Genomic DNA, 27,932 nt, shown 5'->3' with positions numbered 1-27,932 from the left:
CACCAACTCCCCAGTGAGACTTTCCTCAGCCACTACAAGTAAAGGAGCCCCACCTGTCATCGCTTCCAGTTCCCACTTGTTATCACTCCAACATCCCACTGCTCATTGTGCCAGCTCCCCCAGTCATCAGTCTGGTTCCCACCAGTCACTGCTCCAAGAACCCACTGCTCATTGCTTAAGGCAGGCTCATGACTCAGACCAGTACAGGTCAAGTAAGAGTAAACCCTGGGGATTCATGTGAAACAGCAGGCAAGAACTGTTGGTTATCTCCCTCCAGATACAAACAGGAGAGGATGCGGGGGCCAGAGCTGTGGACGGGCATCTTGTAACTGCGTGGGGCTGAGGGTGGAGTTAACTAAGGAAGCAGAGCTCAAAAAGAGAGAGAGTGCAATTGTTTCCTGGGACTGTGGTTCACACCGTGGATCAAACTGGGCCTCAATTCGTTACCCAAGATCATCCAATTCCTTAAGATAATGAACCCCCTTTGTTTTTAAGCTAGTTTCAGTTGGGTTTCTGTTCTTTACAGTTTAAATACCCTAACTAGTACAGAGCTTCTTTCATCTGTATAGACGAGAAGCCTTTTGTAAAGCCAATAGCCAGCCCTTAGTTTGTGGGTTTTGTCAAAGCATGGAGCAGATCTGGTGAGCTGAGCACTGGTTTGCTTGAAAGGGCCTTGGAGTGGGGGTGGTCCTCAAGGGCTGGAGACTGAGGCTCCTTTGCAGGGGTCAGTTTTGGACCATTTTCACCCCAGGTGATGAGCAGTGACTCAGGCAATCAGAATCATTCTTTACACGGCAGCACATTGTGCAAAAAAAAAAAAACAGCCAGAAGCAGAAGATAAAATGCCCATGTCAGGGCCAAGTAACCCAAGAACATGGTTCAAATCCTCCCTGTGGCTGCCACCCACAGGTGATGGCAGAAGTGGCCAAAGGGAGCAGGGCGCTCTCTTGCTTGGTTCTCTATTTTCTCATCACAGCCTACTTACCTCTGACCATGGAGGCTGAAAACATTACACACCACATGATAAAAAGAAAGACCTGAGAGAGAGAGACTTCTCATTTCTCATCTTTGGGGACTGTGGTGTCAGACCATGATGCTTGGAGCTTAGGCAGCCACCTTGTGATCAAAAGGCAAGAGACTCGGAAGCAGAAAAGGTGACACTGGCAGACTTGGAGGATGGAAACAGCCTGGGCCCTCAAAGTGATTACCAAGCCTCTGAAAGATAGTACACCCAGACTTTCATTTTGCAAGAAAAAGCAGATTCCTACCATTGAAGCCACATTTGTAAGGTGTTCTGCTACTTGGAAGCAAATGTATCTGTGCTGATCCTTTCATTGTTTAAAGTAGGAGCACGTCTTTCCTTTGAGGGAACAGTGGGATTAAATGAGAAGAGCTATCAAGGCTTGGTGCATTGTGTCACCTTGTGGGCCCCCAACCTGTGTGACTTTCTCTCCTTTCCTTCAGTGAAAGTGGGTATGACCTGGGACAGTCTGGAAAAGCGGGGGGAGGGGAGCAGGGTTGTGAAGTGGAAGGACAATCAGCTGGAGGTCCTGGCTCTGCCTCCAAATGGCTGTGTAGCTGCAGGCAAGTCCCTTTTCTTTCTCTGGGCCGCAGTGTTCCCCACCTGCACAGTGAAGGGGCTAGCGGGGATCTTCAAGAGATAATAGGGACACAGAGGGGATAAGAAGGGCAAGAGTCAGGAGAGGAGCAGGTTGAAATCTGCTACATTCTCCCATGTCCCCCAGGGAGGAATCAATTTCAGGGTGGCACGGTAGCTGCAGACTTGCACGTGTCCTTTTCTCCCGGAGGTCACTGTGAGTGCCAAATGAACTCTGCTAAAGAAGCTCTGGCCTTTCATCCTCCCTCCCACCTTCTCCCACATCCAGGCAGACTCATCCCAGAAACCCATCCTGTTATAAACACCCCAGCCCAGGTCCTGACGCTTGCCTGTGCTGCTGCCTTCTGGCCCAGAAGCCCAGGGCATCTTTCAGAAGGCCCCAGGATGGTCACCACCTTCTCCTCACACACCATCCAGATGTTCCAGGTCCCTGCAGCATCTTCTCTCATGCATGTTACCACTGGTGCATTCCCCACTATCAGATTCCAGCCACCATTTCCCCAGCAGGACACCTGGTCCATGAACCTTCTCTGAACAAACCCTGAGTCAGGTGAGTCACCTGGGAAAGTTGGGCACCAGCCCAGGAGAGGCACAGAAAGCAGTAACAGGTCTGCCGTGCCTGCAGTCTTCCTCTCCCTAGGCTGATGTTTCCACAGAAGGCCCTGCCTGGGTCAGATTCAAGGGCACTTGAGGCAGGAGCACTGTCACCAAGTCTGGCTGGTTTCTTCTCCCAGGTTTCCGTGCCTCGGTTATCCATGTTCCTCAGCTCCAAGCAGCACCTGACCCAAACCACCTGCACCAATCCAGTTGAGTCCTCATCCCCCTTAGCACACCTGTGCCACACACGGGCCACGCCCTGTTCTGGGCCCTTTGGGGGCACCACCCTAGGGAGCCCCGTTGGAGTCACGGCAGGGCCCCACGAGAGCCTGGGTGTGCTGAGAGGTCCCTGGGGGACCCTTCTCTGCCCCCAAAGGCCATCTGTGCACACCAAACGCATGGGCTCCCTGCCCTCCGGCCTCCGGTGAGGTCCAGACTGCTGAAATACCACAAAAGACAGGGCGGGAAGAGAGAGAGACTAGGACATTTACTCCTGAGTCCCTCTGTGTGGGGCCCTGTGGCGGCTCTTACTGGTTTCCCCAAACTGTAACCAAGGAGCCAAGCGGCTCCTCTCTTCAGCTATACTGCTCCCTTCACAGCCCCTCAGTCCTCCAGGCAGGGACAGCTCCACACTGCTGCCAGCCCTGGTGTTGCAAAATCCCTCAGAAGACTCCCTTCACACAGCCCACACTCCTGTAAGTAACCCCTTCATTAAACTGTTCTGCTACTCCCAACTGTGCCATCTACCAGACCATGGCCGGGACCCTGGGTTGGTTAGTCCATCAGTGAGACCACCTCATGAGCCTCCATGGCGTCTCCTCACTCAGTGAAACACACCCAGTGGTGGCGGTGTCAGGACTGAGAGACCAAAGGCACAGTGATGGACCAAAGAAGGCTCTTAGGAAATGCAGCTGGGTTGTTATGGTTATTAAATTATTTATGGCACGATGTGAAATTTTTGTGTTGGTCTTGCATAAGAGTAGAGACAATTTCTCAGAATAGAGCTGCATGCTGGCTTCATGCTCAAGCTGCTCTGTGTTGTAACTTCCTATTTGCACACCTATCCCTTCCACCAGATTGTGAGTCCCACGAGGGCAGGAACCAGCCCCAGCCCCAATAAAAGCCCCTGGCTTGGCATAAGCTGCTGTTTTAAGTGCTTAACATAAAGCAACTCATTGAATTTGCACAGAAACTTATTATTAGTCCTATTTTACAGATGAGGAAAATAAGGCACCAAGAAGTCACAGTTAGGATGTGTTGGAACTGGTATCAAACTAGGTGGTCTAGCCTAGAGCCGTGTGATGCAGATGAATACATGGAACGTGGAGGGCTGGGAGAACTCTGCTCCCTCAGGCTGTGGTTCATAGAGCAGGTTCGTGCAGTGGACACTGTGGTGCCCACTCAGGTCCTCCAGGACCAAGTACTCACCATCCAGTTGCCTGGAGTGTTGGTTGTTGATGCTTGCAGCCAAGTTTCTCCTAAAATATGCTCTCCTCATGGAATCCGTCTCCTCAGGACAGCCCTAGTCAATGACTGGTTGCTGCTGGCTACAAAGGCCTTGTCTCCCTGCCTCAACTGGGACAACTCTAAAGGGCAATTCTACCCCTAGAGCTTCTGGTGGGAGCCAGCTAAAGCCTCTACCGCTGCTTCACCACAGCCCAACTTCTCTCCCTCACTTCCCTACAGGTGCATCTCCCCAGAGCCCTCCCTGGGTCCCGCCCCCAGGAAACCATAGGTGTGAGTACCCCAGGAGGGGAGCGGTAGGCTACAAGCCTAGACACTGCACTGCCTCTCCCACTCCTCCTCCTCCTGGTCCTCCCTCTGCTTCTCCTCCTGTTCCTCCTTCTTCTCCTGCTACTCCTGTTCCTCCTCCTCCTACTGCTCCTCCTGTGTGTCAATCCATCATGAGCAGAAAGCTGCACCTCATTCAGCTGCAGCTGTATTCCTTTGGGCAACTCAGATGAAAGAGGAGAAAAGAGAGCTTTTTCTTGGTAAACATTTGGAATGTTTTCTTCTTGGTTACATTCTTTAAGTAATATTGGATGCACTGACTTCAAGAACATACTCCTGTCTGCCTTGGGTGCAGTGAGGGGGTGGGCAGGCTGCATTCCACAGAACGCGGCCACTAGAGTGCAGCTGGGTTGGCCTTGACTGCAAGGGAGGTGCAGGGTCTTGCCCAGGCCTCAGGAAGAGCAGTGTCAATCAAACCACTCAGGAAATCTTCCTGGTCTTGATAGAGACCTCCTGAAGTTCAGTGATGGCCAGGTCATGACTGTCCAAACACCGTCTGTGGCACCCTACTGTCCTGGGGTGAAAGCCCAGACAGAGTTTGCTGCCTGGCCCTCAAGGCCTCCCTGAAGTGGGGTCTTACAGAAGAACAACCCCTCGTTTCCAGACTTGTCTTTCCTTGTTCCCACTTCACCTCGTACACCTGTCCATCCCTGCACATAGTCACACACATACCCAAACACACCCCCTTTGCTGCACGCACACACATGTCCTCCCCACATGCATGATCCCCAGCAACCTCATACTTGTTCATATCCCCTCCCACTCATCACCACACTGTCACATGTGTGCTCACATTCACCTGCTCCCTCCCTCAGAGTCACACACACAACCCACATGTTCATACATGTCCCCCTAAGCCCCACATGCTTACACACATGTAGATCCTCACATATACCCTGACACACACCACTGCACACCATTCACTCCTGCACAACATGGGCTTACACAATCCTTCACCCCTCCTGTGCTCACATATGCACACATATACGCATCCCCACACACAAGTTCACATAAAGTCATACACACATCCTCATTCTTCAGGGGAACCCAGACAGTACAGGCCAGCAGATGGGCTCCATCCACTGTGCTTGCTCACCAGAGCTCTGGGCCAGGCCTCAGCTTTGCTCACTTACTGTGAAGGGACTAACATGGCCCCTTTAGATACCTGTTGTGGGCGTAAAGTAGAAATCCCATTTTACATGTGGAACAGATGAGCTCCAGGACGGGCGATGGCTGCTCATGGTGCAGCCTCCTGACTCTGACCAGTTTCTCCCAGACACATGCAAGCTGTTTCTCTCTCATGAACGGACTCACCTGGAGGGAGCTGGGCTGACTAAGGGGTAAGGGCTGCCTCTAATGGGGTCCAGCCTGGAGACAGGGTTTGGGTGGGGAATGTGCACTGTGGCCTAGAGTGAGGCAGTCAGCTGACTCCAACCACAGCATGAGAGGCAGGGAAGCTGGCAGAGGGGAGGTGGAGCGATTGGATCCACATGTTCCTCCCAACTTCTGGAGTATCAGTGAATTGGCCTTATCATCCATTCATTCACTCATTGGCTCATCCATTCATCCTTCATCATTCACTCACTAATTTATCTTTCACCATATGTTAATTTAATCCCTGTCCTGGGCTAGGCCCTGAGGTTGGTGGCCAAGTGGGCAGAAAAAGGCAAGCTTCCTGCTCTCTGGACACTTATGCTTTGGAAGGGAAGTCAGCTGTGCATCCTGTGCATCCAGCTGTCACATGGGCATGAGGCAGATGCCAACCTCTACCAACAGCGCACACCTGCCTCTCCAGTGGTCGTGGTGGTTCCCCTTCCACAACCCAGCTGGAAAGTGTTTTCCATGGAGGAATCTGAGCTGAGGTATTATATGGCATTGAGGTATTGTTCGTGTTGTTCTCAGTAATAACAGTATTATTGTTATGTTTTTTAAATCCTTATTGATTAGATATCCATGGGTGAAATAACGTAATGACTGGGATTTGCCCTAAAATGTTCCAGAGTAGCAACTAAGATGACGTTTATGTTTGTAGGTCAAATGCCGGGGTTGTTGGAGCTGGGATGTGGGTATGTAGGGCTCACAATACTGCCCTCTCTCCACCTACCCCAATATATGCCCTGCTACTGCTTTGACCTCACCTCCTATGTCTGTTCCCTCTACTCCAGTCACAGTGCATCCCTTGCTGTTCCCCCAACACACCCAGCATGCCCCTGTCTCATGGCCTTAGCAATGGCAGTTCCTCCACATGGAACACTCTTCCCTGCTCTTCACATGGCTCCTTCCCTCCTTTCTTTGGGCTTTTGCTCAAATCTCACCTTCCCGAGGACACTTTTTTTGACCCTGCCCTAGTTTCTTTTGCTCCCTCACAGGTCTAAGTATCTGATGTAGTGCACATTTTCCTTGTTTGATTTCTCTTCTCTCCCACTAGAATGTAAACTGCCCAAGGGCAGGGGCTTGGTCTGTCTGCTCCCTGCCATGTCCCAGCACCCACACTGGTGTCTGGAACATAGCTGCTGCTCAGTAAACACTTGCTGAATGAATAACTGAGAGCAGTAACAATGGAATCACTGAAATGAGGTGAGAAAATGACTCCCTGAGTTGAGGACATTGGCTAGACAAAAAGAAGTGAAAAGCAGGCTGGGCAGAGGGAACAGGATGAACAAAGGCCAGAGCAAAAGGGAGCAGAGAGCAAGGAGCAGTCAAAAAACTTAAGGAGGACGGTGGGTCAGACTGGAGGGCTAGCCAGGCCCCTTGATGGGACAAAGAACTGTTTAGCATTTGAGAGGTCCCCTCAGACAGCCACATGGAGGACAGACCAGAGGCTTGAGCTGGTACAAGAGGCATTAACAGGGAGGCTCGGCCAGAAGAACTGCAGATTAAGAACAAGGAAGTACAGAGAAGCCAGACAATTGCTTGGCCTTTTTCCAGGGGAAGGCCCGTGTGAACCCACTTTGGTGGTGTATCAGCCTCAAGCTGATGAGGACAAAGCCAAGCGTCCACAGCACCTGCTGACCTGAAGAGCCCTGGGCAGCCCCATGGGAAAGCAGAGCCAGAGAACCCAAGGCAGGCCTGGCCATGCTGCCGGCAGGCCAGTGCCTACGTCTGTCCTGATCCTCCTTGTCTCCTGACTCAGAGGCCTGGACTCTAACAGGAACAACCCTGAAAATGGTAGACTTTAAGTACATGTGGTGCCTACCCACAGAGATGGTGGAACAGTCAGACATGAAACGTGTACTTGTACATTCACACAAAACTTACACATGGATGTCCACAGCAGCACTATTCACAAAAGCTAAAAAGTGAAACAACCCAAATGTCCATCAACTGATGAATGGATAAACAAACTATGGCATGTTTTTACAATGGAATATTACTCAGCCATAAAAAGGATGAAGTACTGACACATGCTACTACACAGATGAACCTTGAAAACATCATGTGAAGTGACAGAAGCCAGTCACAAAGAATCCCATGTTATCACAAAGGATCCATTGATGTAAATGTCCAGAACTGGCCAATCCACAGAAACAGAAACCGGGTTACTGGTTCCCCAGGGCTGGGGAGCGGGGAGTAAGTGCTAATAGTTACTCCCCGCTTTTTCATCCTTTGAGGGTGATGAAAAAGCTCTAAAATTGGTTGTGGTGATAGTTGCACAACTCTGAATCCCCTCCGTGAACACCTAATGTCAGGTCTTTGTGAACCACATCAAGCCCACGTCTGCCTCGGGGCCTCCTCAGCTGCCTGCTTTTTCCTCCAATCCCTCGGCTCCAGCTCTGCTCCTTAAAGCGATCCTCACCAGCCAACCTCTCCATGGTGCCCCACCCACTCTCCCTCCAGTCACCCCTCTCACATCACCCAGGTTCACATTCTCAAGCACTGAGGGCACTTGAAGGTCACTTGCTTGCCTCTCCCCTCCCTGCCTACGTGTCAACTCCAGAAATGCATTGCTCTCAACTGTTTTGTTCAAGAGGCATCTTGACTCATAGAAGATGCTCAACAAGTATTTGCTGAATGAATGAATGAATGAATGAATGAATGAATGAATGAACAAATTCACCTTAGCTCAGGAGCCTAGATGGCCATTTCCCTCATAGCGAGGTGTTGTAGAAGAGGCCCTGACTTAGTCCTCACATGATCAAGACTGAAGCCCCCAAGGAGGGGCTTTGGGAAAAGGTCAGGGACAGAAGGGGCAAATGTTCTAGAGCATGGAGGAAGGACCCAAGAGCCAGGTCCTGTTGCCCGAACACCCTCTATGCCACTGGCCACCCCCAGATGAACTGCCCAGACCTCAGCAGGGCCCTGCCTTGGCAATCAGGGACCACTGAAGCCCGTTGAAGTCCCCATCCCAGAGCAGGAACTCCCTTTGTGTGGGTGTCTGGTGCAGGAGCTGGTATCTGGGAGGGTGGGCTGGCCTGAAGTTCCATGCTATCCCACAGCCCGCCCAGAGAATGTGGATGCAGGGACCCCTCCCCTGAGATAGCCTTTCTGACCATGGTGGAGTCAGGATTTTTCCAGCCAGGTGACTGGGAAAAACACCCTTGGTTATCTCTATCCAGGGCAGTTTCCAGCAGGGATGGGGTGGGGCCTCTCCTGGGACTGGAGGGGGTGGGCAAGGCTGAGAAATAACCAACCCATTCCTTACTGCTCTGAAACTATAAGGAGCTGCTGTAGGAGCTCAGACCCAGGGCTCAGAGCAACTTGCATTCTTGTCCCAATCTGACCACCAAGAGCTGTGTGGCTTCTGATGCTCACCCTCCTGGCCATCTCTGAAGGTGTATCTGTACCACGTGGGCCGGTCCTGTGTGTCTGGATGAGCGTGAATGGGTCTGGGGAGGTCCTCCAAAACCAGGTCAGGCTGAAGGACCCAGAGCCTCTCAAAACAAAGGGAGAAGAGGTTTAACTCCTTGACTTGGAGTCCCAGCTCTGGGGGACCACAAGAACACCACTCGACCTCTCTGAGCCTGGTTCTCCAACAAAAAAAACTGGGGCTTAAGAACAACAGCAACAACATAAGTTGTCTCAGGTTTGCTAACTGAGGCAGAGTACGTGAGGTGCCCACCGCACAGGACAGGGCTAGAGGAGAGGACTTCAAGGGGCCGAAGCGTCCAAACCTTTGCAAGACTATTCTCTGCAGAGGATGCCCACCAGCTTGGAGATGCAGGGAGTGAAACTGGCCCTGACAACTCCCAACTGAGAGCCTACAGGGACAGAAGGGACTTCCCAGAAGGAAGTGAGGTCCCCAACACCAGAGGCACTCAAGCCAGAATGAGATATGCACCGTCTAAAACAGGAGCCACCGGCCACAGGGCAGCTGGAACTGTGGCTCATCTGAACTGAGATGTGCTGTAAGTATAAAGCAAATTTCCAGATTTCAAAGACTTATTATGGAAAAAGAGAACATAAAATATATTAGCATTTTCATATTGATTACATATTGAAATGACAATATTTTGAACATATCAGATTAATTAAAGTATATTACTATATTTAATGTCACCCTTTTTACCTTTTTGATGTGGCTACTAGAAAAATTTAAATTTACAAGTGTGGCTCACAATAATTTCTATCAGAGAGTGCTAGTCAAAATTCTTGTTGCTCAAAGCCCAAGAATGCCCTGGTCCCAGGGCATCACCACCTGGGAGCTCGTTGGAAATGTGGATTCTCGGGTCCCACCCTGGACCTAGAGAATCAGAAGTTGAATTTCCCCACATTCCCAGGTGTTTGTGTGCACATTAAAATTGGAGACACCCTGCAGATGACTTGACTGGAGGTCTGGGGGACCCCCGGCTTCAGGAGGGAAAACCTGAAGTCCAGCCTGGAGTATGTGAAAATTATGTAATCATGCCTTTGTCCCCGAGTCACACACTGGGCGCACAATGTTTTTAAAGCCTGCTTTCTCTTGCTGGGAAGCAAACACGTACTTTCAAGAGAAAAGGGCAGCATAGCAAAGGACTAGGCTCTCTTGGAAATAAACGACATGGAACATGACATTGGTTGGCATCCTGTAACTTTTTAAAGGCTGGGGAATCATCTCAGGAAACAAGTGAAACATAGATCTATGTGTTAAAAAAAAAACCAACTTAACCAACTCCCTCTAAATTCCTCCTTCTTTTTTCTCTCTGAAAACTTGGCCCACAGGCATTCGATGGCACTAAATATGGAAATGGCGAGAAGTAAATCACTCAGAGGTGCCACACGTTGCCCAAGGCCTGTTTTATGGTTGAGTTGTAAACCACTGATCACTGGGAGCTGTAATTAAAATGCTGACAGCCTCCCCACTGTGAACATGCCAGGAGGGAGCAGGGCTGGAAAACCACAACTGGGGAACAAGAAGAGTGGCGCCTTTCCCAACCTAAATCAACCCACGTTCAAAGTTCACCTTTGGCTTCCCAGGACACAAGCAGACCCACCGTCCTCACAGGACGGGAGGTGAACTGCTCATCTCTACTGCCACGGAGTCCCCAGTCCCAAACACATCCATCTGTTACCTCATCTCCCTTCTCCCTCTGTTCATTGAGTCACTTTGCCCCAGACGCTTGTATTTGTTATTCCTGCTATCTCAAATGCTATTCCCCAGACGGCTCGCTTCCTCACTTCCTGTTCTGAACTCACCTTCTCTGAGAGGCCTCTCCAACCGACCTCATATAAATTCCCCTGCTCCTGTCATCTCTCTCACCCGGCTTCCTTTTTTCATCACAGCATTTATTACTCTCTGACAGTAGATATAATTGATTATTTGTTTGTCCTCTGCTTTCCCTCTGGAATGTCAGCTCCCTAAAGGCATGTAATATCTAATCCCAGAGCCTCAAACAATCCAGACACATAAATAGGTGCTTAATAAATATTGCTGAACGAATGAATGCATGGATTTCCATCCCTTTCTTTCTCAGCTGATCTGGTGAGCTCACTGGGAAAGCATCCAGCAATGAGCTCAGCTTTTCATCCATCCATTCAACCAGTTATCCTTCCGAATAACTATCTATTCATCCATTCCTCTGTCCCTTTCTCCACCCATCCATTCATCCACTTCTCCATCCATACAGCCATTCTCCAACCATCCTTCCAAATACTATCTATGTATCCATCTATCCATCCATCCATATTTCCTTCCAAATATCTATCCATCCATCCATCCCTCTGTCTGTGCATCCATTGAGCATCCACCCACCTAAACCAACCCCCAAGTGGTTAGCCCTCCTATCCTGTGGCCCCACATTCCCCCACACTTCCCTTCACCAGATCCAGTTCATGCCATCATGAACACCTGCAGTAATCCACCTTTTCCCTCTTCTTACAATGTAAACACCTCGAAAGCAGAAATTGTCCTATTTATCTGATTTCCAGAGCCCCCAAAACAGGACTGACACTTAATAGGTGTCAGTGAATGTTTTCTGAATGAATTTATTTTTTCTTCCCCCTTGTTTACTTTGTCTGCATTTCTTGTGAGACTGTGAGCTTCCTGAGGGCAGGGACCATGTTTTAGTCATTTTTTGGACTCTAGAATCCTGCATCTGACACAAAGGAGGCATGCTATAAATATTTAATGAATGAATAAATGCCCAAATAAAGGAACTATATATAGCAAGAGTATAGACTCTAGAGCCTGGCTTCAGATCCTTGCTCTCTACTTACTAGCTGTGTAAGCTTGGGTGAGTCAGTGAACCTTCCTGTGCTTCAGTGTCCTCATTTGTAAAAGGGCAATAATAATAGTACTTAACTAACTGGGGTTTTAACAACTTAATATGCATGGAGTACTTAGAGCACTGTACGGAGCAAGACAAGGGCTATATAGGTGTTTAAAAACAAAACTGCCATTTAAGCCTGGCCCACCTGAATGAATATAGGCAGCACAGACTCTTGAGTTTTGAAGGCAAGAAGAAAACTTCTGACTGAGCCTGCAGTGTTCCCCCAGGAAGCCTTCTACAGCCAATACTTTAACTCCCCCAGACACATTGGATCATTTAGCCAACTAGCAATATTATGTCAGGTGGTCATTAGTGCTGTGTAGGAAAAAAACATGGTAGGGGACAGGACGTGATGGAGCAGACAGCAGGGCAATTTCAAAAAGGGTGGGTAAGAAAGTTCTCCTTAAGAAAGTAATAGTTGAATAAAGTCTTGAGGAGGGGGGAAGGTGAATGTCTGGAGGGTGAGTGCTCCATGCAAAGGGAACTGCAAGTAAAAAGGCCCTGAGGTAGGGATGAACCCAGTGTGTTTGAGGAATAGTGCCAGTGGAACAGAATAAGCAAAGGGGAAGTAGAAAAAAATAGGGTCAGAAGGTTGTAAGTAGTGAAGGGCCTTGTACACTGTGAAGACTTCAGTTCTACTCCTAGTAAGCTGGGAGCATTTGTGAGATTACAGACAGGGGAGAGATGGTTTAACTTATGTTTGCCAATGTGAAAGCAGGGAGACAAGTTAGAAGGCAGCACTACTCCAGGTAGAAGATGATCATGGCTTGGACCATGTGGTCAGGAAAGCAGGTTGTTAGAAGGAGAAGATTCTGGATAGATGCTATAGGGAGAACCAACATGTTGGATGTGGGGTGTGGGAGAAGGGGTCAAGAAGAAAGCCAAGGTATTTGACCTAGACAGCGCCACTATTCCCTGAACTTGGCAGGGAGATGAAGGCAGGAGCACACTCATGAGAACCAGGTCGGGACTGAGGCGTGAGACCACAGGAGGGGGAAGGGTGCCAGCTGGATATACCACACTTAAGTTTGGGTGGAAGTTCTAGGCTAAAGACTCGACTTCACAGAAAACTTTGCAGTCCCAAAATGGGGCATATACTTGGGTACTGGTGACAAGGAGCCAAGAAATACAAAGGCAGGGCCCTTTCCATGGGGGCTGCTCAGGCATGACTGAGAAACCCAGATGGGCCTCACCTGTCTCATAGAGGGGAGGACCAATGTGGGATCACAATGGCTTAGTCTCCTTGTGACGCTCTCTATTCAGGAAGATGGACATTTCAATGACTTGGATATCTCCCTTTGCCCAAGTCCTTCCAGCAGGTGATATGGCTGGTACATGACAAAAATGGAATCTAAGACACGTACAAAGAAACCGTAGAAATAGAATTACAGGGCTGAGAACCTAATACGGCCTTAAAATTACTATTACTTCCAATAACAATATTCACAATAGTAGCTACTATTTTCTGAGCACACATCACACTTTCTGGGTATTATGTCTTTCAATCTGCACAATGGCTCCGAGAAGCACAAATTATCACTGCCTTTTTCCCAAGGAGGAAACTGAGGATTGAAGTAAGAAGCCTAACCAACATCATGCAGCAAACAGCTTGCAAAGTTGGGTTTTTCAGGGCAACTCTTCCCACAGGCCAGGGCACTCCCATCTTCCAGCATGGAACCAAAGCTGAACGTCCTTTCATGAGTCAAGAGTACGATGTGGCTAGGAGCTCTCCAAACTGCCTCCCCGATCCCAGGCTCTCAGGCCCAGGGGAGAGCAACTCCCTGCAGAGCCATCCACGCTCCCAGCAGACTGAGTGGCACCCACCCAGAGCATCAGGTGCCTCCCTTGCAAAATGGCCCAATTACTCCATTCACTTGGAGGAGTGTGAAGCGTGGCCATCAAAGTATAAAAGAGAGGTTTTGCAAATTACAAAGTGTTCTACAAATGTTGTTGTCAGAATTATTATTGTTTCAAAATACTAACAATCCACCCTGGCTGGTGTAGCTCAGTGGACTGAGTGCCTGCTTGTGAACCGAAGGGTCGCTAGTTCGATTTCCAGTCAAGGGCACAGGCTTGGATTGCAGACCAGATCCCCGGTTGTGGACACAAGAGGCAACCACAGAGTGATGTTTCTCTCCCTTTCTCCCTCCTTTCCCCTCTGTCTAAAATTAAATAAATAAAATCTTTTTTAAAAATTTAAAAATACTACCAATCCTTCCAGGCCCACCCGCCCCATATATGTGCACACACACAGACACACACGCTATTGAGGGTTAAGAAGAGGCCACATGGGGGGTGGGCTACAGAGGCAGGATGGCTGGGAGGGCACCCTGCTCAGATACTTTCTACCTGGGTAACCTCAGCACACTACTTAACTGCTCTGCGCCTCTGTTTTTCTCACCTGTAGAATGGGAGAGATGACAACCGGGCCTTCCCTGTCAGATCGTCTGTGGAGAGCACATGTTGTATTGGGTCTGGAGAGGGGCACCGGGAGCAGCTCTCACACTGCCCACACCCCACTGGCCAGGGTTTGTCCCTACCCCCCGGTGTCCTGGGGAGGCCCTGAAATCAGGTGTGCCCTTATTCTGATGCAGCTGTGACTGATCTGGAGTCTGGGACACTGCTTCCGTCACTGTCCGGACCTCAGCTGCTCATCTGCAGAACAGTTCACAAGGACCCCCAAGCCGATGGAATGGATTCACTCAGATAGAAAGTGTGGGCCCAGAGCAGGTGCTCACCAGTTCTGAGCAATGACTGTTATTTGCCTGCTCAAATGCACACTGCAAGGTGACAATTTAAAGAAGCCCCTTGTCAGGTAAGGACTCCTTTTCCAGGACCTAACAGCACCTGGATTTCTCCTCACAGGACAAGCAAGTGTTCGGATTAGGGGAGATGACAGCAGCCCACTCCTGCCCACGTCACCAGGCCACGCCCCTCCCTCCAGAGCCGTTCCTGCTGATCCCCTCCCCTGCCTTCCTCATCACCACTTGGCCCCCACCCCCCGACCCCATCCCAGCAGATTTGATAACACCCGGGAGTCCCAGTCCCCCTCCTGAGGACAAAGGCAGCAATTGTCCCCATGGCTGCCTTTTGACTTGGCCTCTCAGGGCTCCCCAGACTGCCCCTCCCCACCTCAGGTTGGTTTCAAATGAGCCTCTGGCTACAGAGCCAGCAGCCACACAGGGAACTCCTTCCAACAGAAATCAGATGGTCACTATTTGAGACCCCCACCTTGGGCAGGCCAGGGGGTCAAGGAGGTGTAAGGATTTGCTGCAACCACTACAGAGTCCTCCCCAGGTCCCCTTAGTACAATAATAACACCGATATCTGCATCCACTGTGCTGAAAGCTGATAGGTGGTGTCCAACGAACCCACCCGAGACAATGGAACTGTCTAACGTGCTAGCCACGAGCCACTCAAATCAGGGACTGACAACCTGAATGTTTAATTTTATTTATGTGTCTTTAATTTAAATTTGAATAGCCACACGTGGCCTGTCGCAACTATATTGGACAGCTTCCAGCACCACACTTCACTGAGAGTGCCTACTGTACGCCGGGCTCCAGGCTGAGCTCTGGGAGAAACTGAGCTAACTCGCAGCTGCCGGAAGGACAAAGAGGATTCTGCAAAGGGAAAGGATGTGGCTCCCTAGGCCGCCCTCACCCGGCTGAGCAAGCCCAGAAACTCCATTAAAATAGGAGGTGCCCGGGGTCTCTCCACGGGTGGGGACACTCCTAGGCATGGCCCAGTCAGGGCAATTCCTCATCCGGTCTCACAGTAGACTCCCCTGCGTAACAGCCCAGGCCCCTCCCTGCTGGGAGAACCCTCCTCTTCACACAGACACGGTCCCTCCTGGCCCAGAAGTGTCCTCTCCCAGGCAGAGGACAGTGCCCGAGGACTCACCCAGAGCCACAATGACCAGAGCAGGAGAGAACTCGCAGTGCCTGAGTAGTCCACAATCCTCAATTTGCCAGATATCATGGCCTTATGGAGGCTGCGGACTGCAATACCCAAGTTTTCCAAAACAGGGTGGTCTCAGAATCTCAGGATAACACCTTAGAATCATAGTATGGCAGCGCTATGGGTGGAGATAAACACATCCGAGTCCAAGAATTGCTGGAGCTGATAAACCACTTCAGTGGTTAAGAACTGAGTCTGGAGCTGACTGCTTAGGTTCAGATCCCAGGGCAGCACCTGTCAGCTGTGCGGCCCTTGGGCGAGGTTGCTTAACCTCTCTGTCTCTCCATTTTTCCGTTTATAACATGGAGAGAACAACAGAGAATACCAGCCATGGAGGACTGTTGTGGGGATTAAATTAGTACATGCATTGCAAAGGCTAGTATTAGAGTCATGTCTTCATTCTCCAAGGAAATGCATGCCTACCTTCTAGCTGATCTCACTTTCTGGCAGCAAGCTCTTTCTCACTGGACCCGAAACTTACGTCTTCCCCACATACCTCTGTTCCTTGGGTCCTGGTCCTGCCTGCTTCCGCGCTCTTGCCCTTCAGTGACTGAAGCTACCACACTCCAGGCTGAGCCTCCTCTGCGCCTGCCCCAGGCTGCCCATGTCCATCCTGTGTGGTTTACTGAGGCAGCCCGTCCAAAGCACCGTGGGACACTGAGGACTAGGCTGCATGGTGCTGGGGGCCCACAGATGTTTCTCTTTTCCTCTTCTCCTTGGGAGGTGCTGCTCCTGCCCTATCTCTGTTCCTCACCACAAGGCCTTCCTACCTGGTACCTTCCTTCCCAGGCACCGTCCACTGCTGTTACTGTGGCATCAATGATCGACTGGGCTGGACCCCGCCCTTGCTGTATCATCAGAGAAAACCGGGAAAACCTTAGGTCTCGTAGATGTTCTTTTTTAAAAAAGGTTTATTTTATTCTCATATGAGAGAGGGGGGAAAAGAGAGAAAGGAGAAAAAAAACGTCAATGTGAGAGAGAAACACTGATTGGCTGTCTCCTGCACACGCCCCAGTGGGGAATCAAGCCTGCAACCCAGGCATGTGCCCCAACAGGGAATCAAACGGGGACCTTTAGGTTACGGGATGACATTCCAAGCAACTGAGTCACACTGGCCAGGGCTGTGGGTGTCTCCCACCTGGGCCTCGGCTGGTTCCCCTGATCCCTCCTCAGCAGCTTCTGCTCTGGACCTGTCTCGGCTTTTTCCTCCGATCACACACACCCTGGTCTACTTATCCCAGGGGCCCAGTCCTGCTCAGGCCTCACATTGGCACCGCATCCAGCCACAGGGAGCAGGAAAGAGGCCGAGCCGGGAGCTGGGCCCTGGGTGTGAATCCTGGTGCTCTACTCTCGAGGTGCACGTGGCCTTCCCAGGGCCCTCCAAGTCTGGTGTCCGACTCTCATCCACTCAGTGGGCCCAAGGAAGGCAGAGTCTCTGGTTCTAAAATGATTCTACAGTTCCCCTTGGCACTGTCCAGAAGCCGCTCTCCTCTGCAGGGCCGTTGGGGTGGCAGAGAGTGGCCAGACTAAGCACATAGGCAAAGAAAAAGCCAACACACACAAAAACCTCAAATGCATACCTTTTACAAAAGTTATCTCAAAAAGCAACCTTGAGAACATCATGTTAAGTGAAATAAGGCAGTCACAAAAAGACAAATATGGTAGGATTCAATTCATGGGAGGCCCTTACAGTAGTCTAACTCACAGAGACCAAAGCTAGAAGGGTGGTTGCCAGGGGCATCAGTGAGGAATGGGGAGTTAGTGTCTGGCGGGGACAGAGTTTCCGTCTGGGGAGGACGAAAAGAGCTCTGGAGACGCGCGGTGTGAGTGTATATAATGCCGCTGAAACGTTAGAAGCCTAAGGGTTTTTTTTTTTCAATCCTCACTGGAGGAGATGCTTATTGATTTTAGAGAGAGAAAAAGGGAGGGAGAGAGAGAAACATCCATGTGAGGAAGAAACATCCGTTGGTTGTCTCCCACATGTGCCGCAAACTGGGGACCAAACACACAACCCAGGCATGTGCCCGACCAAGAGCGGAACCCGCAGCCTTCTAGTGCACAGAGTGATGCTCCAGCCAACTGAGCCGTCTGGCCAGGGATAGGATGTTAAGATTTATTTTGTGTATATTTTAATAAATAAAAATTTAAAAGATATCAATGTTCGTTGATTTTGTAGTTAATTAATTTTAAAAACAGATAAGCTTAAATACAAAATGTAAAACTATAAACCTTTTAGGAAAAGGTATAGGAGGAGACCTTTGAGATCTAGGGCTGAGCAAAGAGTTCTTAGACAACACCAAAAACACTATCCATAAAAGGAAAAGTGGATAAACTGGACCTTATCAAAGTTAAGGACTTGCTCTGCAAAAAAAACCCTTGAAGAGGACAAAAAGACGAGCCCTAAACTTGGGGGGAATTTGCAAACCATATGTCTGACAAAGGACTACCAACTAGAACACAGAAAGAAATCTCAAAACTCAACAGTAACAACATAAACAGCCTAATTAGAAAGTGGGCATAAGATGCTAACAGACATACATAGATGGCAGATAAGCACATGGAAGATGTTTGACATCGTTAGCGCTCAGGGAGATGCTTCTTGAAACCACAGTGAGACAGCACACACACCTATCAAAATGGCCAGAAGGAAAACAGTGACGACAGTGAACACTGGTGAGGACACGGGGACACCGGAGAAATGGTACATTGCTGATGGGAAAGTAAAATGGCACAGCCACTCTGGAAAAGTTTAGCACTTTGATTTAACTGGGACTGCTGCTTTTGTTTGTTTTTTAATCTGGCAACTGTATTCCTGGGAAATTCCCCAAGGTTAGAGCAGATATTTGTCTTTGCACTCATGCACTCAACAAATATTTCTTGAAGACTTACTATGTGCAAGGCACCCCTCTAAGTACAGGGGGTAGGTGCATGCCATCCCTTATGGTGCTGACATTGTAGTGAGAAAACAGGCAGTAAAATCATAAAAAGCTATGTTAAATAAGATAATTTCATAATGTGGTAAGGGTCACGTAGAAAAGGAAGCAAGGTATATACAGAGAGAGATGATGTGGACATAGGGGAAGAGAGTCAGGAAGGGCATTTGTTATGCAAAGATTTGTGGGAAGAACATGCTTTACGGAGAAAATGGGATATGCAAAGGCCCTGAGGCAGGAAAAAGTTTGGTGGACTCTAGGAGTGTGTGGCTATAGACAAGGTTGGCATCTGTTTGTCCTAAGTACCTTGTGTCTTCCCCCAACATACATGTCAGACCTGGAAGACCCTTCTGAGACCATAAGGTCCTACCATTTTCAAGGCCATGGCTGCCCCTGGTGCAAGTCCCTTACGTTCCGGCTAGAATTCTTTCCAACTGGGAAGGTGAAAACACACATCTGTTCCTGGGTCTGGGGCAGAAATAGAGATTATGGCGGCCTGAGGAGGCCTCTTCACAGCCTGCCCTGGTCAGCCAGCTTCAGGTCAGGCATGGCCTGGCTCCCCAGGCCCTCAATGTACCACCTCTGACCACTCTATCTGATCAAATATGCAAGTGGCCCTCAGGGCATCGTAGAGAAACATAGCTGAGCAAGCCTTATCAGGGCCCCACCCCAGCAACCTGGCCAGGTCCCTGGTGTCCCCTGACTCACAGGCCTGCCTGCGGCCAAGGCAAGGTGGGAATCCAGCTCCCAGCAGCACCCAGACCAGACAGGGCAGGGCAGGAAGGGACAAGACCGACACCCTCTATGAGCAAGGGGCTGGGCAGGGACTGGGAGGTGACTTCTCACTCAGGTGGAATTCCATCCCCCTGAGCTCACCTCCCTGGAAGCAGGCAGCGCATTCCAGCAGGGGCCAGCCCTATCCCAGCTGGGCCCCCATCCCCAGGGCTGCCTCTCTTGAGCACAGTCACCACACTCCCAGGAAGGGATTGCTAAGGGCCCTTCCCTCCCCTGAGGCCCTCAGAGCTCCCCGCTCACTTTACTCTCAGTGCACAGCAAGGTTTCCACAGCACACCAGTCCCCACAGGGCAGCCAGGGCACCCTGGGCAGTGACCACACTGCTCAGCCAGATCACAGCAGGAAGGTGGTCTTTCAGCCCAGCTCTGGGGAGGTCAGACCCTCACCTTCTGCTACAGGGCAACCTGAGGACGCAGACACACACCCAAGTGGTTGGGAACAAGAACAGCCACCTAGTCTGGGATAACTAAGGCTGAGTGTATATCAGTTCTGAGTTCCATCCCTACTTGGGGCCTCAGTGTCCCCATCTGTCAAATGGGACTGTGACACATGGAGCTCCCCCAACCCACTGCCCAACCATGTGTTTTTAGGACTTCCCTCTGCCTGAACTGCCCTTTTCTTTTCCACCTCTCTTGCCCACCTGGGGGACTCCTACTCATCCTTCAAAGCCTTTCTAGTGGGCCCTTCTTCCTCCCCTAGATGTCTCCAGACTTCTCCCCAAGGAAAGCACTCCATCCTCCAGGCTCTCCTGAGCCTTCTGTGTGGCATTTCCCCTGTGGTGTGAGCCTGAATCATAATTTTTGCTCCTCTTATCTGACTCTTTCACTAGATGAGCACCCTGAGGGCAAGAATCATGGTTTGCTCACCTTCCCACTGCCAAAAAGCCTGGAAAGAAGTCATTCAAAGCCACAGTGATTCTACCATCCAAAGTTTTTGACTTGACACTTCGGATGTCTCTCTCCCTTCCTACCAAAGACCCTATGATCCCAAATCCCACATGTGGGAATGTGAACCTAATATTCCACATTCCCAACCTGAACAGTCTGTGATCTCTGTGATCTCAATCCAAAAAAACATTATGGCCCTAAAATTTCAATAGGGAAAGACTATAATTTCTATCTGCTCACCTAGTCATTCCGATTTGACCCCGAAGACCGCACAATTGCATGAGACAACGAGGGGAGGAAAGGCTGGTGGGCCCACAGAGGTGCCCCACCTCCCCAGCCCCGTGGTCCACTTCCACAGGCCAGGCCCTGGTTCTGCCCCAGGAAACTGGAGACCTGTGATGGCAGGATGTGCCCACGGCATTTATTCTCCCCACCTGGGAGAGGGGTCAGTGGGCTGCTCCAGGTTTCCCCGCACTGGGCCTGCCACCACCTCTGTCCCTCCGCGCGCACGCCGCACCACCGCCCCCCACCCGACTTCTCCTGCCTCCTCCTTTCCTCACTCCAGCTGCCAACAAGCCCCAGAGCCTGTGGTCAGGTTGAGTCTTGTCTCCGCACAGCCGGAGCGAGGGAGCCAGTGATAAACACATCTGTGATCCTTTCCAAGACGCCAGCTAGGAGTGGCTGCGGGCTGGCCTCTTTTCTGCTGCCGGCTCCCCACCTCTGCTGTGTGAGCGCGTGGGGCCCATGGAAGCCTACTGTGGGGGACGTTCTGGGGTGGCGGCCCATGCCTTCAAATAAACAGCACACGGCATGATCCCGGGGGGCCTTCTGTGTATGGCCTCACCTGACCCTGATCAGTACCTGGGACCCAGAGCAAACTGAGGGTTATAGTCCTCATTTGACAGATGGGGAGACTGAGGCCCCAAGTAGGGATGGGACTCTGAACTGATATACACTAAGCCTTCTCTACCCCAGGCTAGGTGGCTGTCCTTGCTCCTGGCCACTTGGATACGCATCTGGGTCTTCAGGGTGCTCTGTAGCAGACAGGGCCAGGCTGGGGGACCACCTTCCTGCTGTGATCTGGCTGAGCAGTGTGGTCACTTCCCTAGGTGTCTGAGGGCCAGTGGGGACCCCACACCACAAAAAGGCCAGAACTGCAGTTGGTCAGGCCTTTTCTTCTTTCTGTATGTCTGGGAGTCCCAAATTCCAGCTCTTGGCTCTGGTTGAACTGCTGTCTAGGAAGCCACCCACAAGCATCCGCACAAACCAGAATGGAACTGGGCAGGTCGGGGAGATGCACTCAGCTGGGTTCCCTGTGCTGGCAGAGCCCGGCCTGCGCTCAGTCTTCACCCCCCACCCAGGGCCTCACTATGCCCTTCCGAGAGTGAGTGTCTACGATCTCTCCCCTTTCCTGTTCCTGAACCATCAGTGGTCCCGCAGTGACCGTAAGGTACAAAACCATTCACTCTTTACATATACAGATCAACGCTGTACGCCAGCCTCTGGGGTGCAGCTGTGAATGAGACCCATGCGGTCCCTTGTGCCCTTCAGGCTTACGATCTGGTGTGGAGTGAGGCGGGAAGGTGGCAAGCCCAGGAACAAAATGACATCCAAGAAAATGCTAGGAAAGAATGGAAAAGGAGGCTTGTCTGAGGAGGGGGCATCTGAGCCGAAACCTGAAGAGCAGCCACAGGAAGATGTTGGGGGTGGGGTGGGGCATGCGTGGACCAAGGCTCTCACTCACTGGCCTGGCAGGTGACCTTGCTCTACAGCTGCTGCTACCCTATCGGGGACCCACAGACCAGCCGGTTTGGGCCCCTGAACTTGCCCCAAGCCCCCATCTCTGGGATTTTGGACCCTACCTCCCCAACCCAGACCTGGGTTGCCTTCACCTCTCTTCTCTGCCTAACTAAACCTCACTTGTCTTTGGGGGTACCCCTCTGGCAGGAAGCCCCCGAGGTTGGTCTTATGACATCTGACAGCTTCCAGCATCTGCACCGCCCTAGCGCTACCTTGAGCAGCAGCCACAGCCATCACACCCTGGAGCCGTGTGGCTTGTGAAACCCTATCCTACTTGATGTACACAGAATCTTTCTTACCTCGAGCTAGGAATTCTCTTCTTCAGTTCTCACAGTGGCCCTACCAGGTAGCCACAGATGAGAAAACTGAGGCTGAAAGAAGGAAGCCACCTGTCTTGCTTTTTTCTGTCCCCAGGGACTGAGAGCTTCAAGGGCAGGAGGGAGCCTGTGACCCTAAGGAGTGATCTGACTACAGAAACCAGGAGGAAATGCACAGCTGGAGGGACTGCTGACCGTGGGCAGGAGCTCCCAGCCACAGGACTCAATAGGTAGGGCTAGGGAGGGCCTAGCAATTTACCCCAAGACATCATCCTGAGGCAAGCCAGATGCACGGCTCTGCAGGTGTTGACTCACCGTGGACTCCTGGGAGGCTCTTACACACAGAATGCGGCCAGAGGCTAGTGAACAGGTGGGAGGCGGGCCACCTGAGGACGGGAGGAAGGGCCGGCTATTCCTTCCCATTCAGCTGCAGTTTGGGGACCTTGCTCCCCTCCAAGGTATACAGGCTACTCCGCAGCACCACTTACCAGACGGGCTCCTTCCCGCATGACGCATTCTCAATACTTGGAATTATAGCCACCCTGCGATGCGAACTAATCGTGTGCCGCCCCCGAAGTAAGTGCTCTCCTGCCTTGTCTCCTTCAGTCCTCACCTCAGCCCTGAGGACACTCTTGCCAGCTCTACTTCCTTCCTGGGTAGGAATGAGTGACAAAGCTGAGATCCGAACCCGGGCGGCCAGTGCCAGCCCACAGGCAGACCTCTGACCACCACGCCACAACAGCATGTGGGGAGCAAAGAATGCCAGCTTGAGAGCCAGGCGTGCTTGATTCTTATTCCGGCATTGCTTATTAACTGTGGGACCCTCAGCACATTACTTAACCACTCTGTGCCTCAGTTTCTTTGCCTGTAAAATGGGGATAATGATGCTGTTGTTCTTTGAGATGCCTTGAGAATTAAGTGATCTGATTTATCCAGAGCTAGAAGGCTCTTTGGCCCACAGACAGGCTCTAGCAGAACAAGATCCGTGCCACTTAATACATCTGTCACCCAAGTGGCGCAGCTCACAGCCCACACTTAGCCAGTAGATTTATATGTTTGAGCCTCTGGAATTTTTTTTTTACCTTTTCTACTAGTGACTATCAGTTTGGAATACCAACGCTTTTTAAAAAATGAAGTGATTATACATAAACACCTGAGTCTAAAATCAGAACGTTTGGCTACAGTGGGCTGGCGTTCCTGCACAGCAACTGTGGCTGCAGTCAAGTGGGTTGTCTGTATGCCCTGGTCTGACATAGCCTTGTGCACGGTTTCCTAGGCCTTTGTCACTCTTGCTCCTGCTCAGCCCCCCTGGGCACCTGTATTTGTGGCCCCCAGTGGTGTCAGCACAAGTCCTGTCACTACAGTTGTCTGCCCCGCACCCAGGCAGCAATAAGCCCTCCTTCTCTGTCTGACCTGGCTCACAGATACTTCTCTACAGAGCTCTCACCTGGCATCTGAGCTTTTCCTCACCAAACACACCTCCTGGGCCTGGGGATTCCAGAATGGGTTCTGAGCACCTCAGCCTTCAAAGGCAGTTAAGAACCCACACCCAACCTGAGGCTGCAGCTCAGGGCACTGGAGTTAGGAAGCATGGACTTGGGTACTCTGAGATGCCTGGCAAAGCTGCCTCTACCCAAACACTTCCTGGGATAAAGAGCTCACTTCTTTCTTGGTAACTCACTGTATCTCATGGCTGTGGCTTGTCCTCACACTGGCTGGACCTGCCTCTCTGGGATACCCTCACCCCATGGGCCCTCACTCTGGGCTGGGGGCCAGCAGACCCATCTGCTCCCTTGCCTTAGGACAGTCAGATTCCCATTAATCACTCAGCCCCCTTTCTATCCCAGTCATATTCACTGCAAATATTCTAGAACATCCCTAGCTCTCTTCCAATCTGAGCTCAGATCTCCCCGGATCTGAGGAGGCAGTAAAAAGGGTATTGTCACCTCCTTTATTTTGAGCTCCAGGTTTTGGCTGAGGTGATCAATGACAGGTTAGCAGCCCTGCTCCATAGGGATGACTCCTACTGAACTGATCTCAACCCCTCCCCACAATCAGGGTTTTGTACAGCTGATTTGTGCACCCAAAGATAAGCGTTCACATGCGTCCCCACTTCCATCTTGCAGAATAACATCCAATTTGTTTTAACAGATTCAGTTATTCAACCTCTCTTCTAACTGACAAGCTTCGTGCCATACACTGATCCTGACTAGCAGCAAATTGATGACAGAACCGAGCTAAGGGCAAAGCTCTGTGGCTCATTAACAGAGACCCGACACCAGCCTTAGGAATAAAGTGTGTTGAAGCATCTCTGCTACAGCTGCCAGCGCCCCTCCCTGGCTGCCTACCTTGCGGCCTGCCTCGTTATTGTGTAAGTTCATGAGAGTCCTGGCATTCTGCTTGATCTCCCGGGCATCCACAAAGACCTTGGCGAAGCCGATGCCGTAGCGGATGTCGGCAGAGCAGCCACCCCACTTCCAGCCCTCGTCCCGGTGGTACTGGCCTTGCTTCTCCTTGTCACAGCCACAGTCACTCAGGTTGCCCTGCGTGCAGGCAGCTGTGATGGCGTGCGCCACACCGGCAGCTATGATGGCGTATGTGAAGGCAGCCTCCCGGCTCCCTGCAGGAGAAGAGTGGAGAGACTGGGGTCAGGTCCAGGGCATCCTGGGAGAAGACAGGCCTCCATAAGAGGGTGGCTGAGCTCACTGCAAAGCCTCCACAAAGATCGACCAAGTACCCATTCCTCACCTCCAAGAAAGCTCCGTCTTGGATAATGCCTGAGCGCCCATGTCCTGCACACACTACTGCATGCCCTTAGGGAGCTGCAGGGCAGGAAAGGAGAAACACAGTGGGCTCACTGCTAGGCTCTGGCAGGCCACACGAAGGCCTCTCTGTGGATCATCATCCACTCCACGCCACACGCAGATTCGCGGCACAAACTACATGCCACAACGTTCACAACACCGGGCAACAAACTGCAAGGCAGTATTACTTCCCCACCTGCAGACTGCACCTAGTCTTTGAGCCAGAGACTGGGACTTAAATCTCAGAAGCCTCAGTCTCTGGTCTTTCAGCCAGTGATGAGCCCTCACTGTGTGTCAGTGCTCAGATGTATAATGGAAACGCTGCCACAGTACTTTTCTCATGGAGATGACAGAAAAGAGTAAGAGTTTGTCCTATAAGAATGGTTTTAAGAGACTTCTTGTCATCAGAAAAGTCGTAGGTATATTTCAAAGTAGAGCTGGTGATTTTTATAAAGTACTGAATGAAGGAGAAATTGTATAACTTATACACTGGAGGGAAGGAAAGGTCTCAGTGAAACTTGTAGGACTTTTGTATTTCCATACCATCAAATCTGGGCTAAAATATCAATTTTGTAATTCTCTCATTTAAATGGAAACTGTTGAAACCAGGTAAAGACACAACAAAGAAAGAAAATTACAGACTGATCTCTTTGATGAACATAGATGCTAAAATTCTCAACAAAATATTAGCAAACTGGACCTAAAAATACCTTTAAAAGATCATATACCATAATCAAGTGGGATTTATTCCATGGATGCAACGATGGTACAATATTTGCAAATCAATAAATGTGATACCTCACATAAAATGACAGACAAAAATCACATGATCATATCAATAGATGTAGAAAAAGCATTTGATAAAATCCAGCACCTGTTTATGATTTAAAAAAATACCACTCAGCAAAGTGGGAACAGAGGGAGCATACCTCAACATAATAAAAAACCCATATATGAAAAACCTACAGCCAACTCATACTCAATGGGCAAAAACTAAGTGTTTCCCTTAAGATCAGGAACAAGACAGTGGTGTCCATTTTCACCACTCTTATTCAACATAGCACTGAAAGTCCTAGCCATAACAATCAGACAAGAAGAAGAAATAAAAGGCATTCAAATTGGAAAGAAGGAAGTAAAATAGTCATTATTCCCAGACAACATGATATTGTATATAGAAAATCCTATAGGCTCCACAAAAAACTACTTGACCTAATAAATGAATTCAGCAAAGTAGTGAGATACAAAGTCAATATTCAAAAATGTATTTTTATATATCAATAATGAACTATCAGAAAGAGAAACTAAGAAAACAGTCTCATTTACTATTGCAACAAAAAATAATAATAAAGTACATAGTAATAAATTTAACCGAGGAAGTAGAAAACCTATACTGAGAAAATTATAGAACACTGAAGAAAGAAATTGAGAAAAATATGAGTAAGTGGAAGCATAGCCGTGTTTATGGATTGGAAGAATTAACTTCATTAAAATGTCCATACTACTCAAAGCAACCTATAGATTCAGTACAATTTATATTAAAATACCAATGGCATATTCCACAGATCTAGAACAAATATCTCCCAAATTCGTATGAAACCAAAAAAGACACCAAATAGCCTCAGCAATCTTGAGAAAGAAGAACAAAGTTGGAGGAATCCCAATGCCTGATATCAAACTATACTACAAGGCCACTGTAATCAAAACGGTCTGGTCCTGGTATAAGAACAAACACACAGATCAATGGAACAGGATAGAAAGCCCAGAAATAAACCCATGTCTTTATGGCCAATTAATATTTGATGAAGGAGGCAAGAGCATAGAATGGAGTAAAAATAGTCTCTTCAATAGTGTTGGGAGAACTGGACTGGTACATGCAAAAAAAATGAAACTAGACCACCAACTTACACCATAGACTTGAATCAACTCAAAACGGATAAAGGGCTTACATATAAGACATGATACCATAAAAATCCTATGGGAAAACATAGGCAGTAAAATTTCAGGTATCTTGTATAGCAATATTTTTGCTGATACATATCCTAGAGCAAGGGAAATAAAGGGAAAAATAAACAAATGGGACTATACCAAATTAAAAGCTTCTGCACAGCTAAAGGGACCATCATTAAAATGAAAAGGGAACCAATAGTATGGGAGAACATATTTGCCAACAATACATCAGACAGGTGTTAATTCTCCAAAATGTATTCAAAGATACATAAACAACATATACAACTCAACATCAGGAAGACAAACAATCTAATTAAAAAATGGGCAAAGGACCTAAATAGATACTTCTCCAAGAAGGACATACAGATGATCCAGAGACATATGAAAAAATGCTCAAAATCACTAGCCATCAGAGAGGTGCAAATTAAAACCACAATGAGATATCACTTCACACTTAACAAAGTGGCTATCATTAATAAATCAATAAACAACAAGTGTTGGAGAAAAGGGAACCCTAGTGCACTGTTGGTGGGAATGCAGACTGATGCAGCCGCTGTGAAAAACAGCATGGAATTTCCTCAAAAAACTAAAAGTGGAACTGCCTTTTAACCCAGAAATTCTACTGCTGGGAATATGCCCTAAGAACCCCCAAACACCAATTCAAAAGAATTCATGGTTCCCAATGTTCATAGCAGTGCTATCTGCAATATCCAAGATTTGGAAATAGCTTAGTTGCCCATCAGTAGATGAGTGCATAAAAACAACTGTGGTATATTTGCATGATGGAATACTACACAG

At 49.6% G+C, this 27,932-nt stretch overlaps 1 protein-coding gene across 1 annotated transcript in view; it reads right to left on the bottom strand.

Annotated features, from left to right (window-relative positions):
- WNT7A (Wnt family member 7A) overlaps positions 1 to 27,932 on the bottom strand; it is a 62,760-nt gene that overhangs the window by 9,976 nt on the left and 24,852 nt on the right. The window contains exon 3 of the mRNA XM_037167516.2: positions 24,732 to 25,003. Within this exon, the coding sequence (XP_037023411.1) occupies positions 24,732 to 25,003 (272 nt within the window). The remainder of the gene's footprint in view (positions 1 to 24,731; positions 25,004 to 27,932) is intronic.

The sequence above is a fragment of the Artibeus jamaicensis genome, unplaced genomic scaffold (assembly GCF_021234435.1).
Source record: "Artibeus jamaicensis isolate MK-2021 breed Jamaican fruit bat unplaced genomic scaffold, CSHL_Jam_final contig_793, whole genome shotgun sequence".
Taxonomy (NCBI): domain Eukaryota; kingdom Metazoa; phylum Chordata; class Mammalia; order Chiroptera; family Phyllostomidae; genus Artibeus; species Artibeus jamaicensis.
This window is presented reverse-complemented; position numbering and strand designations above follow the sequence as displayed.